This window comes from Xiphias gladius, chromosome 13 (genome assembly GCF_016859285.1).
Source record: "Xiphias gladius isolate SHS-SW01 ecotype Sanya breed wild chromosome 13, ASM1685928v1, whole genome shotgun sequence".
In the NCBI taxonomy this organism is placed as follows: Eukaryota; Metazoa; Chordata; class Actinopteri; order Istiophoriformes; family Xiphiidae; genus Xiphias; species Xiphias gladius.
Window position 1 is genome coordinate 1,110,962 of NC_053412.1, and position 21,107 is coordinate 1,132,068.

At 42.6% G+C, this 21,107-nt stretch overlaps 1 protein-coding gene across 1 annotated transcript in view; it reads left to right on the plus strand.

The window, feature by feature from the left end:
• The window catches only part of LOC120798130 (zinc finger protein GLI2-like), an 88,400-nt gene extending 68,521 nt beyond the window's left edge, over positions 1-19,879 (plus strand). Inside the window, exons 6-14 of the mRNA XM_040142188.1 lie at positions 1,147-1,348; positions 2,572-2,764; positions 5,402-5,512; positions 8,036-8,176; positions 10,791-10,940; positions 11,646-11,810; positions 13,451-13,729; positions 16,189-16,537; positions 16,943-19,879. Coding sequence (XP_039998122.1) covers positions 1,147-1,348; positions 2,572-2,764; positions 5,402-5,512; positions 8,036-8,176; positions 10,791-10,940; positions 11,646-11,810; positions 13,451-13,729; positions 16,189-16,537; positions 16,943-19,146 — 3,794 coding nt within the window. The 3' untranslated portion in view covers positions 19,147-19,879. The remainder of the gene's footprint in view (positions 1-1,146; positions 1,349-2,571; positions 2,765-5,401; positions 5,513-8,035; positions 8,177-10,790; positions 10,941-11,645; positions 11,811-13,450; positions 13,730-16,188; positions 16,538-16,942) is intronic.
• The last annotated feature ends 1,228 nt before the right edge of the window (positions 19,880-21,107 follow it).

A 21,107-nucleotide genomic window follows, 5' to 3' on the forward strand; every position in this document is an offset into this window, starting at 1 on the left:
ATTCCAGGAATCATTCTTTTAGATTGAGCGTATTTAACGTCTCACAGGTGAGCGGAGGGTGTCTTTGGATCAGCGCTGCGCAGCATTTATCACCTCTGTCACATTAAAACCGGGTATCTGGAGACGTGTGGAGCGTTTTCAAATCATACAAATCAACCTCAAACATCTTCAACCTTTTTTTGGTTTTATAAAACAGTACAGTTATATTTCTCCTTAACATTTTTAGGGACGTCAGTGTCTTATCAGTCAGTCCGCTGCTAAGGTCCAGAAAAAAAAAACAGTGGATATTTGACAAACTACTCTTGACTCTCGGTCTGTTTACCAGCTTTTTCCAAACTTTCCTCGAGTTTCCCTCTAGTGCAACAAGCAGGTCAACATTTTTGATTTCAGAGTGAAATACTTTGACAACTATTAGATGGACTGCTGTTAAATTTGCTACAGACTGGAAAATACTCATTCTGACAAATTCTTTGATTTCGATTATATTTTAGATTACCAAAGTTATGATGTCTAGCTTTGTTAGGAACTAATGTCTGTGTTTTACATTTTGGTTTTAATAACAATCTTATTTTTTTTGTGTTTTAATCGACTGCAACTTTCTAATATTGCTATTGCTTCTACTCTGTCAACCTTCACGGTTTGAAGGTTTGCACAAAATGCAATAACTCTCGTGATCCCCTGACTTTTCATCCAAGACTCATGTGGGTATTCATCTGGAACATTTTCATAAGAGTAAATCTGACTTAAAACACTTACAGTCGAGCTCGTTAAAGCTTTTAACATCTACCGTCTCTTTGATGGACACATATCTGGAAATGAATCATTGTAAATCTCTGTGTTCAAGCCACCGTGAAAAAAAAAAAAAATTAAAAAAAAGAATGGAAAAGTGTTTGTTTGGCTGCTCACAAAAACAACTGAAACTTTTAACTGAGCAGTTTAAGACTGAAACTCTGACTCTTGCAGAAACAAAACCAAAAAAAGTCAAAAACAGAGATGAGAAACAATCCTGCCAACACCTCTTGACTGACAAGAAGTGAAATTCGGAAACGAGCGATGAGCACGCTACCCTTACGTTGTCAGGAGTTCAAACCATCGTCCACAGTGTGATGAATAAAATGACCTGTTGACCCACCTGTGTGTCCACAGTGTCTCGGTTCTCCAGCCCCAGACTGACGCCCAGGCTGAGCAGGAAGCGGGCCCTGTCCATCTCGCCGCTGTCAGACGCCAGCATCGACCTCCAGACGATGATCCGCACCTCGCCGAACTCACTGGTGGCCTACATCAACAACTCGCGCTCCAGCTCGGCCGCCAGCAGCTCCTACGGACACCTGTCGGTCGGAGGACTCAGGTAACTCACCCGAAGACACAGTCGAAGTGGACACACTGTAAGACATATTGGTCTCGACACGTCGTTTGGTCTCATATTTAGGGCTCTACAAATTTCTGAAAGGAAATGGAAATAGAACAGAGGGAAAGGCAGGACGCTGCTGTCATACTCAAGGAAAATGACACAATCTTTACAAAACTGATTTCTGTTGGAATCAGGTGACACAATCTCACCCCACTGGGACACGCTGGTGTCTGTGTACTCACACTGAATGTGAGACCGTGTTCTCTGAGTTGCTGCGTTTCCCGCCGTAGTTTAAAAAATGTACTCGGGGAATCCCGCTCTGTCTTTGAGCAGAAACAGCCGACACCTGCCGCTTTGTGTCAGCTTTGCTTCATCAGAGTGAACGGATTCAGTCCAGAGCAGGTGTCAGTGACGAGTGCACGTTTGTCTCACCTGACTCGCTGAAGAGAATAGGTTGCGCTCCCTGCCTCCTCCTTTCCTTTCCTACCTCCTCTCCTCAATTGTGTACTGTCCACCCACTACTTTCTTCACCTCCTCCTTTTTCTCCTTCCTTGCATCATGTTTTCACTTTTCTTGGCCTTCCCTACCTCCGTCCCTCTGTTTCTATTTCTCACCCTTCGTTCTCCCTCTCCCTTTGCTTTTCCTTATTTCCCAACTTCCCATTTCCTTCCCCGGAATACCCAGTTTCCTTTCTTAACCCCTTCTTTCCCCATAACTCCTACTTTGCTTCCATGCCACCGCCTTTCTTTATCTTCTTTTCTTTTACATTCCCTTCCTCCTTCTATCCTTTTCTACCTCCTAATTTGTTTCCCAAACACCTTTTTCCTTCACTACCTCCTTGTTTTGCTCCTTCCATTCCAACTTCTTTCCTTCCATGCCTCCTGTCTTTCTTTCCTCCTCCACTTGCCTTTTTGCTTCTGTGCCTCCTCATTTTTTTCTAAATTCCCGTTCCTTTCATACTTCCTCCTTTCTTTCCCTGACTTGTAATTTCCTTTCCTATCTCCTTGTTTTCCTTGCTACATCCTCATTTTCCTTCCTTAGCTGCTTGTTCTTTCTCCTTTCCTGCTGTACTTCCCTTTTTCCTTAACCGCCCCCTCGTTTCCATTATTCCTCCCTTTTCCCCCCTTAGCTTCCTCATTTAATCCCAAGAAAAGCAGTAAAACCATTCGGGACCAATGGGAATCTCGTCGTCACGTTAGCTTCTTTTTCGCTCCTCACAGCCCGTCCTTCCCCTTCCCTCACCCCATCAACCCCATGGCCTACCAGCAGCTCCTCTCCCAGCAGCGGGGGCTCAGCGCCTTCGGACACACTCCACCCCTCATCCAGCCTCCGCCCACCTTCTCCAGCCGCCAGCCGGGCCTCGGCCTCTCCTCCCTGACCGCCTCTGCCCACAACAGTGACCTGACATCCAAGGTAAACACACACATGTCAATTGCTGCTCTTTTTTTAAATCCTATTCTTGTGCTAAAATAAGAGTAATTATAATCAATAAATAAGGTCAAATAGGTCAAATGGCGCCAACTTGTTTTCTGTTCGAAGGCCAACATGTTTTGCGACGGTGGTCTGAGTTAAAGCCTAAAAACTCTCAGTTTAAGGAATCAGCTCAGTTCTAGTTTCTGAGTTTCTACAGAGACTCATTCTGCTGTGAGTGGATGAAAAGTCAACATGAAGAGACTTTATAAAACTGAAGACATTCAGCGAAAGAAGTCTCCATATTCTGGCGTTATTTCTGTCAATAACCGCATTTTCTTAGAACAAGTGCAAAAAGGAAGGCACTGTAGAAAGAATATTTCAGCCTGTTTCCAATGCAAATCAAATTTTTCTCAAAATCAACTTTTGTAAAAACCAAGTTTCATTTTTCTTGATACAACACTGTAAAAATAAAAAAATTGAAAAAACTTTTTCCTTTGAGTTTGTCCGAAATAGGATTTTTACGGCTGTTAACTTGTCCTATTCATTAAAGTATGTTATACACGTACATTTTACCTGCTCATTTGGTCCGATTGTCCATTTACGCTTATTTCCTCTCTAGTGAAATAATGTCAGTCTGATCCTATATGAACTAGACTTTCTTATCGGCTCAACATTTAGTGAACTCATCGATAAGATGCAAGACTGAACTCGTGATTACTGATCACGTAAGTTCTGAAATGGTTCTAAATGTCATAACTATTTCATTTAAAGTAGATCTACTCGAAACTGACAAATGTTTCTAATTACACTTAACGCTAATAGTTGATTTGATATAATTTATTATGAGATTTCAAAGTGTAGTGCAGTACCTGATTTATTCTTTTCTCGTTTCAAGACGCAGCCATTTCTAGTTGGGTTTCAAGTGGATTTCTACCGGAAACAAGTTGAAAATTTCTTACTGCACTGGAGTTCCCCGCTCCCCTTTCGAGAAAATAACATTTTTGGGAATTTTTTTTGCAGAACACTGGAGTCTTGATTATAGATGTCTTACGAGCAGCTACTGCTCTTGTTGCTGGAACATTTTTGGTTTAATGTTCGAACCCGAAGATAATTAGGGTTTGTGAATTTTACGCTCTCAGGATGATTCAGTCCTCCCATTGTTCACATGATTCCTCTGTGGATTTTGGCTGAAGGAAATTCCCCTTTTTGTTCTCCAGGTATTTCACGTTGGCAGCTGCTGAAACAACTACTTAGCCAAACCCTGAATTTTGCTGCTCTACTTTCCAACTGTTTGTTCTCGCAGTGGATTTTGTTTGCCATCGCTGCCTTTTAAAGTTAGTGATATCACTCCCCTCTGCTGGGTCACTGTTTACTGGTGTTATGATCTGTGGTATCGACCTCGGCACACGCACCGTGTGCAGTGTGTGTGTGTGCAGAGTCCCCTTCGGAGGTAAACACTCGGTGGGGGAGACAGTTTGGAGGGAGACCCATCATTTCCCTCCACCCACACAGTAACAAGTTGGTTTTACTATTATCCTGTCAGCTTGTTGTTAGATCTCTTGACTGAAATTATAGATGTGTGTGAAAGGTCAACGAGGGCAAAGGGAGGTGGAGACATTTCGTTGAGTTGATTTTCCAAATAACTGATTCTGAGTCATTCGGAAGTGTGAGCTTATCACTTGTCTTATAATTTGTTTATAACTTTGAATTTTTTTTTCTGTTTGATTTGGTGTGAGTTCTGTGACGGTGCATCTTATTTTCATCCTTTCTCTTTCTGTCATAATATCCAAACCAAATGGAGAGAGGTGCAGCAGCAATGTGATGTGTATTAAAAAAAAAAAAATCAAAACATGCAAAAAAAAATTTGTCCTCCATATGGAAGCCTGTGGCTGCTATACTAAATTGTGCATGATGTCTGACAACTTTAAGACTGAAGTTGAAAGATTTTTCGTTTGAATTTCGTTCTCACGCGTGAACATGCATAATTACTTTGGAGGGGATGAGATACGGGAAAGGTTCATAACTGGACTGGAACCAACCGTCACAGCCCTTAAGCCACCGTGACACCCGACAAATAAATTCCAGTTTACTCCAAAGAATAAACCTGCCATAATGCAAAAGTCCAGTTTTCCAGTTTTATTTCCAAGTTATGGTTGAAAACTGTGAGCCAGTTTGAAAATGAAAAGCTCATTCCACATTTTAACTTTGGAGAAAGAAAATTTTGAAAATTTCATTTTAATATTAGCAGCCACAGACTTTCACATATTGGAACCTATAGTGAACGTTTTAGAGAAGCATTAAATCTCATTTAATGCTTTAAATATAGTTCAAGGTTTACATAGGTTCGATGAATATACGAAAAACGGAAATCGGTTCAGAAACGGCTAACGTTACATCACCTCCATTTGTCTAGTTATCAACAGAAGGTGAGGAAACGAATCATTTTTAACGCAAAATTAAATGAGTATCGTCCTTTTAACAACATTCGTCTGCTCTGTCCAGCAGGAATATTTGTTCTTTTTGACAGGCGTTTGAAGTTCGGTTTTTAAAAAGATTTTTTTCAAATGTTTTAATGCAAATTCTTCCATCAGATCTAAGAATTTGAAAACTGAATCTTCTCTTCTTCTCTGTCCTCAGAACCCGGGTGGCGACTCAGCCGTCAGCAGCACAGTCGACCCCATGGTAACCAAAAGGTCGAAGGTCAAGAGTGAAGCAGAGGGACTGAGGCCGTCGTCTCCTTGTTCACCGGTATAAGAAATAAATGTGTTTTTCACAGTGTCATTAATGCGGCGAATCCCATTTCTAGCTAGTAGCCCACTGGCCACTTTAAGAGAGATTTTCCAGCAAATGAATACAAAGGAGGCTCCGAATCTCACCAGAGTTTGGATGTTTTCATGATCAAACCTGTAACTTTTTAATTACGGGACACTTTCACTGTAACAGTAAAGTATCTGTCATATCAGTCTTATCCTTTTATAATACATCAGAGGGGCTGTTCTGTATGCATCCTTAAAGTTAGTAAACGGCCAAAAAAGTCCCTTCGGAAGACGACTGTTGCGGCAAAACTCTGTCATTTTTTAAAGGGAGTCTGGTACTGCAAGTAACTTCATTTCACACTTGAGAAAATGCTGAGGATTTATTCAGTTAAATATACCAGGACAAACTTTCAGCATTTATTTTTCTTTCCAAAATGAATAGATAGTCATGTGGGAAATTAGTAGCAATTGAGACATGGACACATTCAAAATGAGGAACTGTGAAAAAGTCTGGACATTTCTGGCATGTGGAGACGTTTTATAAAGCGAGGACTTTTTAGAACGTCAATACATCTTTTTCAAGTTGGGACATTTTTGGAAAGTCAGAACATTTTTGGACATTGAGGACATTTTTTGGAGAGTCAAGACATTGTGTAAAGTGAAGACTTTTTGGGGAAAATGAGCACATTTCTGTAGAGTCAGAACATTTTTGAAATTGAGGACATTTTGGAAACTGAGGACAGTTTTGAAAACTGGCTTCTGTGTGTTTTTTATTTTTCTCGATGTTTCGTTTGTGTCCTGCTCTATGGCGCGACTCGCTGGCCCCAGGGAGCCGCAGCCACCGCTGACCCCCTTGTAAAATATGTCTCAGATAAAGAAGAACTCCACATGATAAGAGCTTTGCATCCATTCATTTGGTCGCTCCTGCTCTCCCCCTCACTCCCCCGCTCTCCCGTGCCTTCCCTCGCCACTGTAAACTGTGCCAGAGCACTTCATTTTCATGAAATATAGGCTGAGCCTTTTTCTCTTTCTTTTGACAAATTTGCGGCCCCTCTCCGATAGCGAGGCAGGTTTGGGTTTGATGCATGGGGACGGCGGTGCGCGCAGTCGTCTTGGGGCCGCCGGAATTGATGAAGATAGCGTGCGTGGGGCAGGGACAAACATGCTGCAGTCAGCATGTTGCGTGTGTGTGTGGGTGCGGGTGTGGGTGGGCATTTGTGTGTCGTTGTGTTGGTGGAGGCGTACAGGAAGTCGGGTGGGACAGGCCATGTGTCAGTTTCTGTCTTACACATGTCTCTGAGAGGACAGTCTGAGTTTTAAGACATTGAGCGTCAGGGAATTTTAAGAGTGAGCATATTTCTTTCATAGTAAAAGCTTGAAAAATGACATTTTTGGAAAGATGAAATGACATTTTTAAAAAGTCAGGATAACATTATAAAATGGAGACATTTTTGCAAACTGAGGACTTTTATTAGAAAGGGTTCAAAATATTTTTGAACATGAGGACATTTTTGTAGGTTAAGCAAGCACATTTTTAAGTGCACAGACATTTTTTGAAGTTTTGTTATTATTGGAAGGTGAAGACTCTTTTGGAAAGTAACAACAGTGACAGTGTTTTTAGAAGGCTGGGACAGTTTTGGCAAGGAGGAATCCTTGAGGACTTTTTTTGAAAGTCAGAGCATTTTTGGAAAGTGAGAAAACCTTTTTAAAATGGGAGGATATTTTGTCTTGTCCTCGTTTCTTCAAAAGGGCCGTTTAAAGGATTAAGAATCGCATTAGATTTACGGTTAGAATTAGGTTTAGATTTAGGTTTGTACAAGGCCTTACGGGACAGTGTCCTCATTAGTACAGCATCACAAACGGGTCTGTTTATTTCTCGCTGTCAAAAAGTACAGTCCTTTGTAGTAAACAATTAGACCGGAGATTTTTTTTTGTGGCCGTTTTAAAGCAGAAATGTGCAGTTTAAATGGAACCGAGTCCTAACCCTGCAGTCTGACTTTGATTGTGATCACACTGATCGTTTTCTGTTGTTAGAAACACAAAGGTCAAGTTGTGGTATTTTTTTCGTGTTTGGTTTGTTTAGGTTCACACTGCCTAATTACAAACTGAACCAGGAGTTGTAAACAGAAGTCACGTGAGCGTATTTGTGGTGGAAGTTGTCAAAACAAATGGTTCCAACCTCTCTAACTTTAGCGAAGCATGATGGAATAGTGTGCACTTTAATCTGTAATTTACTGTCCCTGGTGTTCATAGGAGGTAAAACATATGAACAAACAGCTGAATATGATTCCTAACAGCTGTATTTTAGGCCGTAAACTGTTCCACATGTGCTTGGTACAAACACGCCCTTAGGGGATGAAAAGTTTATGCAAATCAGTGGGGAAAATGGAAAATTAATGAGAAAATGAACTTCTTTGAATTCACTGTAACTAACTGTCAGGTTTTCCAGTTATATTTGAAAAACATGGGGCAATTTAACATTTGTTCTCTCACGTTTGATCTGGGCCCTCCGCAGAACCACCACGGCAGCTTGTTGGACCTGAAGGACGACGTGGACCGGGACGATTGCAAACAGGAGGCCGAGGCTGTTTATGAAACCAACTGCCACTGGGAGGGCTGCAGCAAGGAGTACGACACGCAGGACCAGCTTGTCCATGTAAGTGTGGGTTTGGGAGTTTCTCTGTGATATCGAAAGGACCTTCCACAGACAAGCAGAATATCCTCTCGTCTGGAGAAATGAACTATTTCACACAAAAGAATCCGTCTATCTGCTGTATTAACTAGCATAAAAATCAGGCCTCTACAAAACACGATCTGACCTTAAACTGAGATAAAACGCTTAATGCAGCTTCTGAAACTTAAGATGACGGTTCTTGAAACTAGATCATTTGTGATATGTAGTCATGCAACATGAATTCAAGCCATAAGGATCTGCAAATTTGCGTACATTTCCCCGCGTGGAAAGCTGCGCACCAGCCAAAATTTGTGGCTACGGAGACTGTACACACTACAAACACGCCGAATGCGCACTTGTCAGAAAAGATGTGAAATGGACACTTGTCAAGATATCGCTGCTCTGATTTCCAGTACTTGTCTGTCTCAGAGTATGTCAACCTGCACAAGCAAGACTGTCTTAGGTCCATCGTCATTTCTGTGAATACGTTCAACCACCATATCAGGCTTTCACTTAGGGAGCCTACTTTTTTTGTTTTCGTTTGCTTTTTCCTAAAGTAAGTACAGCTGTAGTTAATACAGCTCATACTGCACATACAGACATAGTAGAGCATTTAGATGTTTTACAGCTTAATAACTCTGCATTAAGAAAATGTTTCCTGCATCAGCTTTCGTGATGGTTCGTATAATGTGTAATTTTCTTCAATAAGATGTAATAACCCTTAAAAAATATGATCAACCTAGAACTGCTCTTTTTACAGTGCAACTGCCTTTTGACGGCTGAGATACCTGGATACTGATTAGAAAACAGCCGTTGAATTCTGTTTTTCCTTTTAATTCTTGCAGATACATGTTTTGAGGTTTCAATTTCGTCCTCTGCTTGATGATCTAACCGCCAAACCCTCATCAGTTTCATTTTTTTCCCCCCATCACAACAAGCAGAGTCCTGGTTAAAAGGGTCTTAGGCATTCCACACTTCCACTGAAGCAAAGAGAGAAAAGAGGGAGCAGGGTGAGGGGATTAGTGAGGGTCTGGGGGGACGGTTGGGGGGGGGCGCTGCTGTCCGTCATTCATTAAACTGAGATTCTTCTTTCTGTCTGAAGAAAATCTCACATAAACCACCTCGCCGCCACTTCACCTCTGCGACTGTTTACAGGCTTTTAAAGCAGCTATGTGTAGCATTTTTAAACATCAGTGTTTCATTGTCAACATAATTCTGACGCTTTGAAGTGATTCCTGTAAACAAATGAGACTGTGGTCGAGATAATTGTGTGCAGTATTGTTACAGTGCTATTGTTTTCTACAAATTAAGACCACATTTCCCATAAACTCCACTACTTCCTCCCTGGCCCCGGCAGAACTCCGCTGTTTTTCTCTTACATTTAAAGATAAACATGTAAGATCATTTTCCATTGATCTTTCACTGATTTGTTGGGGTTTTTTTTAGCTTTAACTCTGTTTGCTCTGGAAGAACAGCGTTTCTTGCCGTAAAGCGATTTGTTAATAGCGGTGCTCCTCAAGCTTGTGGGCATGTAAGACTGGTAGAAAAACTTCCTCTCATTCAACAGTCGGTGCGGTGACTGTGTGCAGCTTTCTGAAGTCAGTGAGGTTGTGAGGGTAGGTACCACTCCGTCTGTGCAGAAACGACGGACTGTGACGCTGCATAGAAATACTGGGCGGGTGGTTGCTGTGCACGGATTAAACTAACGAGATACAATGTGCTAATCAGCTTCGGGGGTGTTGATAGAGTGACTTAATAAGCAGGAGATTTCTGAAGTATGTAATGTTTTATACCAAAAACAAAAAACCAAAATGGAAGAGAGAAAAATGATCAAAAGATCTCCGTCCTATCAAATTATTTTTATCCATCATCAGATCCTAAAAATTTAATTTTCCTGACGAAATTGACAAAGTAACCTATGTACTGTAGATCCCAATAGTATTTTAGGTGAACTAGCAAAAAGGCAACAATAATATCAAGAACAAAAGAGGCCTGCATGTAGATGCTCCTAAAAAAAAAAGGCAGAACTTTGAGGTTTCTACGAAGTGTGTGTCTTCAGCAGATGACCCGAATATCTTTTTACTGGAGCTTGTATTCAGGGTGCAGGAGCCTTTTTTCATAAAAGAAGTGAAAAAACTCTGTTACAATGTTTTAAGAAACAAGAGGAAAAAAAGGAAGTCAATAGAGTTGAGAAAAATTAAAGATAGATAGTATTAGAAGATACTTGAAACGGGATAAATATTCTTATTTCCGGGGCAGATTTTGTCACTTGCTTTAAGAAAATTAAAACTGACATTACTAAGAAAAACGCCTTGTAAAAAGTGAGGTTTTTACATTGTGGGATACTTTTTGGATTTCACTCTTAAACCCGACTTTCATTTGGGCTGATACAAAGAATCTATGCGGTCCCAATTAGTGGGACTGTAACACTTTTCTCTGCTGCAGTCTTCCTTTGAGATTTACACTGATAAAATGGATTTCTACAGAAAAATCTTGCTGAGAACAACATGAGAGCCTCTTAGTGGACAACTCTCCCCAGAAAACCACTCATTTCTCTCTGCGTGTGTGTGTGTGTGTGTGTGTGTGCGTCCCGCAGCACATCAATAATGACCACATCCACGGAGAGAAGAAAGAGTTTGTGTGCCGCTGGGAGGACTGTTCGCGGGAGCAGAAGCCCTTCAAAGCTCAGTACATGCTGGTGGTTCACATGCGCCGACACACTGGGGAGAAACCACACAAGTGCACGGTGGGTAACGGATGGCCTCGGCGCCTCCACGGGCCCTGACGGGCCCCTGGAGAGCGGCAGCTCACGCTCTCTAAACACTGTATGCATTTCTGTACACCCACACACGCATCAGTTTTTTCAGAGATGCTGTAGGTAAAACACACACAAACACACACCCTTGGGATGGAAGGATTGAAGATTTCTTTCCCCCTGTACTCATGGCCAGTTGTATAAATACAAAAATCTTACAGCAACTTGACATTTAGTTTTTTGTGAAAATGTCATTAACAATTAAAAGAACTCCAAGATGTTAAAAATATCAATACTGGTGCATATTTTTTGCTGAACTCCTTTTCATGTTACAGTTGAAGAGTTCTCCGTCAAAACGATTCATAACATACCAGTTCTGAGCACATTGTCACCGTGTTTGTGACACAAACTTGGCATAAATTACTTAACAAAAAAGCATGTGGATATAAAGATAAACAGGTAAAGACTAAGCAGATTATCTGTGGTTTTTTGGTGTAATAAACCTATTTCTTAATTGGCTGTATCCAAAAATCATCAATGAACATGACTTTCAAATAACGGTTTGGTTGGACAGTGATCTACTTAGTATCATTAATATTAATTAATATTAATGTTCGAAAGAGACGTCGAAAACTTTTCCTGTCAGATGCCAAAACAGACTAACACTGGACCGTTTTATTTTCTGTTCCTCTGCAGTTCGAGGGCTGCTCCAAGGCCTACTCTCGTCTGGAGAATCTTAAAACCCATCTGCGCTCACACACCGGTGAGAAACCATACGTTTGCGAGCACGAAGGATGCAACAAAGCCTTCTCCAACGCCTCGGATCGAGCCAAACACCAGAACCGGACGCACTCCAACGAGGTACAAAAGACTCCGTCAGGAAATTCTCAGAGAGCTGAAATCTACACGAGCTGAGTGAAGTAGCCAAGATGAAAAAATGCACAGATTTGTCTGCGGTGAACTGTGGCCCAAAATTTCCTTTGCATAGAGATAATTAGATTTTAGGCAGCACAGACGGATTGTTCCAGTCTGTACGTTTGCCTCCATACAGGATGTCGACCACAACGTTCGTGTGTTGCTTTAGCCCCCCTGTGTATGTCTGCAGACGTCTGTGAGTAAATAACGAGGTGTGGACGTAATGAGCACGACGGCCCACAATGCATTAGGGCGAGTCATTCTCACCGCTTCCCCCTCCACCCCCCAGAGTGGGACCACCTGCGGACGGCGAATAGAAAAACCTGGAAGCGTTTCAGAAACCACGCTGCTTATCCATCAGTGGGACTGCAGAGTGGGAATTCTCCGTCACTAAAACAACCCACCCAACACACTAAGGCTCTCATTACCACACACACACACACACACACACACACACACACACACACACACACACACACACACACACACACACACACACACACACACACACACACAGACAGACAGACACACACACACACACACACACACACACACACACAGATATGCCTGCACACACCTGTGCGCCAACATTAACTGTATGCAGACCAAATCTAACTCCATGAAATGAAAACTATACCCGAACAATAAACATTATGATGATCTTCCTTATGATCTCGAATGGCGGTGATAAGTTACTTGTGATTGAATACAGTACAGAAAAATCTTAAAACAATGCCATTTCTTTAAGTTATAGATTAATGTGTAGTCTATGAAATAAGGACAGAAGTGCCCATCACAGCTTTCCAGAGCCCAATGTGTCGTCTGACAGTTGGTTATTGTGTTTTGTTTGGTAGTAATCGATCAATAGTGACTCATCCATCTGTCCCGTCAACGTCTTTTTCAGTTGCTAGAAACAGTTAACATTATTATTTCTGCAAAGTACTTGTACAGCTGCTGTCATTATTTAGGAAAATGACGTCCACATTCTTTACGGATTTCTGATTCGTCGATTGCTTCTCCAGCTGGTAGAAAGAGCCGTTAACGAGCAAACCATCAGACACTGCTTGAATCGCACAAATCGGAAAATTCAGAACCAGAGCCAGAACCAGGCTACTGTCTATTAAAACTTATGTAAAGACATTTTGTACACAGATCAACTGTGAATAAAAATCTTTTATGCTGCCTGTGAAAGCATGCACAAAATTAAAGCGGTTGTGTAGACTTTTTATGTGACTGTTCATCATCTTATTTTGATGTTAGACAGAGTGTTTGTATGTGCAGAAAAGTAGACAATCCCCCTGAACACTGGTGCGGTCTATGCGCTGTTTCAGCCCTTCAGACCCCAAAGTCAGAAATTTTCAAATCCTAAACTTAAAGGCTTTAAACGCTGAGCCTTGACAGAGATCATTTTTTTTAAAACACTGGTGTCTCTCATATCTGCCCTTTGTAATTATAGCTGCTAACACGAGCTTATTTCAACATGAGGGACCTGCAGCTCATCCGGTTACAAGTAATAATAACTTTTACTTTACACAAGGATTCTCTGTATAACTGTCCATTGTCTGTATATTTCTTTGTATCTGCAGAAACCCTATGTATGTAAGATCCCTGGCTGTACCAAGCGTTACACAGATCCCAGCTCTCTCAGGAAGCACGTGAAGACGGTCCACGGCCCCGAAGCCCACGTCACCAAGAAGCAGCGCAGCGACCTGCCGCCCAGGCCGCCGGCGCCCAGGGAGAACGGCGAGAACGATACGGGGCCCAGAGAGAGAATCCAGAAGGAGGACAAGATATCAGACACTGGATCCCCCAGAGGCGTGGAGGACTACCTGCACGTCAAATCCATCAAGACAGAAAGTTCTTTGGTAAGAGCGCCTGATGAGGTTCAGCTCAAGTTCAGTTAAAAAAAAAAGCCAAAAGACACAAGAAAAGGGAAACTGGTAAAGAATGAGATTTGATTGATGTGTCTACTGATCGCCAATAAATGATCAGAAGTTTGTCTTTCTGACATTAAAGCAACAGTACAGTGCACTACAGCACCACATACGTACACAGGTTCAGATATACTCAGAGCAGTGTATCCGGTGTTGTATAACTATTGCTACTGTTAATTATATGGGCTGACTGCAGCTGCACAGCAACATACCAGTGATTCTTTGAGGGCGGGAGAGACTACAGTATGCCTACAGTATTCCTCATACTAACTAGTCCACACTAACTTTTATTCTACAATAGCTACACTATTAACTTTCAAATTTATCAATAGAGAAACTGAGTATAGAGTAATAGGCTTTCAGTCCTGTAAATAACAACAGCACACCTCTTTATCCTAACCTTTCTTCTGCTCTGTGCTTGATTGTCCTCATTCCTCTCCCTCTCCTGACTTTCCTTATGGACAGACCTTGCTAAGGTGAGCTCACCTATGGCTTACTATACTGTCTTTCACCATTAAACGTCATCTTTGGCATTGTTCAATGTGTTTTGCCATTTTGCTTCATCAAATAAACAGTTTAATTCCAAAATTAGATGATGACTAATTAAAAAAAACAAGGGAGGAAGCGCCACTTGGTGCTTAATGGATCTGGCAGCAATGTGACACGAAGCAGGTGCTCCTGATACACGGGTAGGCAAATACTGTCCCCAAAAAAACTGAATGGATTCCCCCTCCCAAAAAAAACAAAAAAAGAAAGATGCATGAATGAATGAATGCTGATGGCATTCTCTCTTTATGAGAAACTAATCTTAAAAACCTTTGCATGCAATAACTTCATATTCCAACTCATTACCGGCTGAAATAATCAATGAACTTATGAGTCATGTATTCAAGGTGTAAGTTTATTTTTTAAAGTGCAGGTGGTGTATAATATTTTGGAATCAACCTGTTGTTGTATGAACTCACTTCATTTCATCTTTAGCTGCAGCAGGATTTTGTTCAATTTTTGTACCGATTAATTTTTAAAGAACATTTTTTCATGTTTTTTTTAATCATAATTATCATTAGAACAGTATTTATGTGTTTGCCTGCTTGTTTTTTCTTTAATAACTCAGAACGTCGTAAATGAGAATCTTTCGAGTTGATAGTTCAAAGTATCGACAAGAGCCAATTGTTGTAACTCATTCTGAAGAAAAAGGGATTTATCTCTTTATATCTGTCAAGTCAAGTTAATAACCTAGAACACAATGACTCGTCATTCAAAAGACAATGTACGTCACTTTTCCTGTACACAGGCAGTTCAAATCTACGGTGGAGACCTATCAAACACCCGTCGGAGAGGCTGAACATGATAAAAGCCACTCCAGGATTAATATTCAAACACTGGGAATTGGCTTTGGTGCTCGGTGCAAACAGAGCCAGCCATCATGCTGTGATTGAGACTGCTTTTTAGCAGTGAATACATTAGAGTCTGTGAGGAAACCGAAGCTGGGGAGGGCCGAGCCAAAGGGATACACACTGTATAACCATTGTTATCCTTCAAAAAGAGAAATGGAAGGATTACTCGTACTGTTGAGCCATACATAACAAATTAACTCCCATTTATACCAGTATAAATAAATATTAAGAAAATGACTGCAGCAAATATGCAATCATTAGCCTGACATCGAACTTTTAAATCCTAATGTGAAATGTTAGTAATACTAGTTTAATTTTATGTAGTTGTTAAAAAATACGAGAAAACCACGACTTCAAAGTGTGTTGCCTTTTTTTGCTTCATTTATTCATTGGCCCTTGTGTAAAGTACATTATGAAAATAGGAAGAAAGAAAAGCAAAAAAAAGGAAAGTTGTGCGGGTGGCAGAAAGATAAGCTCTGAAGGCCATTTATCATAAACCTCACAGAAACAAGTCAATGTGACAAGCAAAGCTTCATACTCACCTAAATGTTCAAAAAGCCTCCACCCTCAGAGTTGAGTTTGGAGAAAGAAATGTGATGACATCTTGTGATGAATGGCCTGGCGCTCTGACTCAGGCTCAAGCAGTCTTTCATCCTGCCTATTTCTAATTCATAGACAGACTAAGACAGTCTGTAATCTGTGGTGGACCCCCACCTCTTCACCCCATCCCATAAAACACTCATTATTTACAATTAAGCTGGGGGAGGATAAAAGACTCAATGATTCACTGTTCTTCGTGCCATGTTAACCACTGCTCCACTTTTGTTCTGGTAAAGAAAAATTGTTTTTAGGACAAATAGTTGTGTCTTTTCTGCTCTCTCATGCTCTTTTATCTCGTCCGCTCTCCTTCTTCCTTTTTCTGCATTTCTCCATAACTCCCTCTCTTTCCTCTCGCTCTTTCCATATCCTCCATTCTCCCATTCTTCAATCTAGATGTATCAGTCCAGCCCTGGCGGTCAGTCATCATGTAGCAGCGAACCATCACCACTTGGCAGTGCCACCAACAATGACAGTGGAGTAGAAATGGCGGCGCACAGCGGGGGAAGCCTGGGGGACCTCAGCACCCTGGACGACCTGCCCTTTGTGGAGTCCTTGGGCTTTGATGATTCCACCGGCGGAGTTGCGGCGGTGGGTCTCCACTTCCGAAAGCAGCTTGGCACCAGCCAGCTCCTGGAGCTTCTGAAGAAGGAGAAGCTGAAGACAGTGAGGGACTCGTGTCGGTGGGTCAACAACCCAATCCCCCCAGTCCTCGGCACAAAGCTCCCACCCATACCAGCAAGCGGTGAGTTGAGAAAAAAGCAGCATTTTTTATGACAATAGTTAAGAATAAAGATTAAAAATTGATTTTTTTTTTTTGGCCAATTGGGGGCAGAAGAACTCCACAACAAGTTCAAAATATAACTATAGTCAAACATTCTTTTAGCTCCGGTTTGGTCTCCACCAGCCCCTGAGAAAAATATCTGACTCTTTGGCTGCTAAATTTTCCACTTTGTGCACCAGCTAGTTGCTAACTTTTTCTGTCAGCTTTTTGGTGGTAACATAGATTTGGTTTATCACAGCTTGATGCCAGCTGCCTTCTGCAGCTGGAGACAAGGTTAATGAGTGCTGAGTCTGAACCTAAAAAGCTAGTGAACTGCGGAAATGGTGAGAAATCAAGTGTCCAACATTTTCGTCTGTTCATTCACAGGGTCCCTCCTGGAGAGTTCAAGTATGGATGGTGGTCCGGTGTCCTTCCCTGGTTCAGGCTTGGATAAGCTGAGCTCTGGTAAATCAACTCTGCTGGAAAACCTTTCAGAGCGCCGCGACAGCACCTCCAGCACCCTGAGCTCAGTTTACACCCTCAGCCGCCGCTCCTCAGGCATCTCCCCCTGCTACTCTAGTCGGCGCTCGAGCCAGGCCTCCCAGTTCGGTGCCAACCGCCCCAGTAACCTCAGCTCTGCTGACTCTTACGACCCCATCTCTGCCGATATCTCACGCCGCTCCAGTCAGGCCAGCCAGTGTGGGGGAAGCAGCGGAGGAGCAGGAGTGTGCAGGGGAGGGGGCCTAGCCAGCCCCCTCAGCCTGACACCAGCCCAGCACTACCGCCTCAAGTTGAAATATGCAGCTGCCACTGGGGGTGCACCACCTACCCCTCTTCCATACATGGACCAAATGTTTCTGAAGACCCACACAGCCCTGTACGGTGACCCCCAGGAATCCTCAACCACCAACAAAGGCGTGGCTTCCAGGCAGTACAACAGTTACACAACAAGGAGTTTGATGCCACATGAGGTCCCATCTAACATCCCCCGCCGAGCTAGTGACCCTGTGAGACGGGTGACCGTAGATTCCTTCAGCCAGCCACAAATGCAGCGCTACAACAGTATGGGCACACTGAATGGAGGGGTGACCATGCAGCCCTATCCACCTGCTGCATCAGATCGCCGTCATTTATCCCAGCAAGGCTGCCTGCGATCAGATCTACACCGCTACCCTTACAGCCTGCGACCGCCCAGCATTTCTGAGAACGTCACCATGGAGACAATAACAGGTGACATCCCTGAGGAAGTTCTGATTCTGCCTGACTTCAACACTGACAACGGAGACACAACCTGCAGAGTGTCAACCAATCAACAAGAGTTCCAAGGAAACCCCAATCTCCAGCAGCAGTCGCACTGTCTAAGAAGGATGGCCGTCGTGAATACCAACATCAACCTGCCCCCTCAGGTTTTGGCTTCTCCCAACACGAGTGCAGGGCAGCAACGACAGAAGTGTCCATCTTCATCGAGGGACAATAGAGCCGATTTACCTGTCTCTTTGGGACTCATGGATGTCAGCCAGCACCACTCCAAACTACAGGTCAGAGGGAACCTGGCTGTTCTCCAGCAAAACCAGAACTTTGGATCCTTTTACAACAATCTCAGCCAGCAGATGATTCAAAACCTCACTAACACAACACAGCAGAGATGCAAACAGCTGAATACTGAACCAGGAGCAAACTGCTTCCAGCAGCACAGATTCCAGCAGTCGTCGAATCTCAATGAAGCAATTAGCTCTCAGTACATGTTCAACAAAAGCATCAGTCCCTATGACAAGAATGGCAACACCTCCTATCCAACTTGTAGTAACAAAGCAGCAGTGAACGGGAGCATGCTCAGCCCCACATGCAAACAGGAGCCAGTTGACATGGAGACTGTTGACATGCACTTTGCTGATGCTGGATTTCAGCCTCTGCAAGTTAAAGCTGAGCCCTGTGATGGTTCTATCATGATTTCAGATCAGCAGAATTGTAATATGACCTCCCAGAATCCCTCCCAAACTGGGAATCAGAGCCATCTCCAGCCAAGGCCACCAACAGAGCCCAAATCTCTAAACAGGCACCTTTCAGGGCCTAAGGTGACGCAGCAAACAAGGCACCCAAGTAATGCAAACCCAGAAGTTGCTTCCAAGTTATCCAGTAGTGGAGTTTTGGGACTTCATTGCAGCAACAACTCTGATGACAAAGCCATGTACTACACAGGGCAGATACAAGTATTTGAGCCAAACGGGAACTTGGACCATCATATTTCTCCTGTGGTGAACATACCTCCTTTTGAAAATGATGCAGCATGTCCCAGTTCAGGCGACAACCAGACATCCAGGACTGTAGACTGTAACGCAGCCCTGGAACAGGCGCAGATAGACTTTGATAGCATGCTGGACGATGGGGATCACTCCAGCCTGATGTCAGGAACCCTGAGTCCAGGTCTGCTCCAGAATTTGTCCCAGAGTTCCTCTCGCCTGACAACACCCAGGAACTCAGTCACGTTGCCCTCGGTGCCGGCAGGGACAGGGAACATGGCTATCGGGGATATGAGTTCGTTGCTGACTGCTCTGGCAGAGGAGAGCAAGTTCCTCAACTTGATGTCTTAGTCACATGTGATAGAAAACTCCTCTGACAGAAACGTATTTTCAGACGTTTTGAACTCCTTATGCACAAAAACATTCAAACTCCAGACTAAAATTGATGTGACTATGTGCCAAAAAGCCTCTACAGTGTGTGACTATTGTTTTCTTGTACAGTCTCATTTGTTAATTATTTAAAATGGCATTTTCTATCTTTTTTAAAAGCCATATCGTTGTTTTTGCCTTAGGTAGTAATTATTATGTATATAACAGAATTCAGTTGTTGTACAGGTCTGCAGTAAGATCAGTTTACTAAGTGCCTGGCTCAGCCAAAACATATGCATGTTGTGCATATGACTACATTTTAAAATGCGTAAAGGCAACCAGGTAATTATCTGATACCCACATATTTGGAATGTATCATCCTCACCAACTTGTTTGAAATGTTTTACACTGTAAATTACTTGAGCTCAACCTTATCATCACGTAGCTCATTTCTGCTTGAGGAGAGAAAACTGTTAAATCATAACCTCTCTTTCTGTATCACCACGGCATTTCAAGTTTACAGTCACTGTTCTCAGTGAGCCATTATTTGATTGCTGCATCGCTGCTGAGATTAACTGTAACATCTCAGTGTCAGGCATCAGAGACTTGATATGTGACTGGAATTACGAACCCATGGATTGAATAAAAATCGACAGTGCTCTTGCAGCGAGAAGAACAGAAGACTTCAGTGAGTAGCCCTGAATATAGAGCATCTGAGGAGAGAATCAAACTTTTTCATTTTGTACATTGTTGCACCAGTTTGTTGTGCTGGTTATATGTAAATATCATTTGTACATTTTTAAAAAATACAATATTGATTTTTTTAAACAAATATTGATTGTGTTGTCCTTCGTACAGATGTTTTAGAGGTTTTTCAAGTCCAGATTGTCCACAACAGGATCAGAACAGTTCGACAGCAAGTCATCCAAACTAAACAACAAAATAAATTGTCTCTGCTGCCTTAAGGGCCCATGTCAAAGTTTTCTGATCTTGCGTTTCTATTCGCAGGGAAAGATTGAAAAAAAAACAAAAAAAACACTGTCTGTCAGTAAAAAAGGGGAAAACCAACGATAGGTTCCCACGACGAAGTCGCACACTTTGTCGAAGTTTCCCGATCTCGTGTGTAGTTTCCTCATCTGCCACCGCTATGAGGTTTGGTTAGCTCTGCTCTGTAAACTTTGTGGCTCCACAACAATGTCGCTACTCCCAGATAGTGGTCTAATACATATAACGTAAGTTATATTTAGGCATTAAGGGTGTAGTCTTGGGTTGTACCCAGTCTGACCTGTTTCTGTGACTAGAGGCCATCCTGTAAACAAAAGGATACTGGTCAAGGTCTGTCAATGGCTAAGTGTCTTTCAAAGTGGAAGCGAACTGCTTAAAATGAAAATATGAAATTGTTGTGCTCTCGAAATGACTGCTGCCCAAAACTCAAAGAAAGCTCTCGCACTATTAAATGCAACCTGAACTCAGCCGTGGTCTGTTCTCTAACATGAGCTGTCATCTCCTGCTTGTTGTAACTGAGTAAATATTACTATTCATCAGTCCGTCTCTTGATCGCTTCCTGAAGAAGGAGTGTTGATCGCTTCAATAATTCAACAACAAAACTTTTGTCTTTGAAGCCACGTTCCTGCACCCTTTGCCGACAACGCACTTCCCTCAAACCTTCCTTGTTGAATGTCAGACTGAGGCGCCACACATTGTTAAGATGCTGCACGACCTCTTTCAAGGCGGCTTTGAAATAACTTCCCCTGACCTCGTCTTACCTCGCCGGCAAGAGCAGGTTTGACATAATGTAAATTCTCACTCAGAAGCTGATGAAAAAGGGTGCTAACAGGAGGGGAAAAGGAAAGACACGTGCAGAGCGGCTGCTGCTGCTGCAGTTAGCCTGTGTGTACTCCAATATTAGCTCTGACAGACCGGCCCAAAGGACGCAGCTGCTG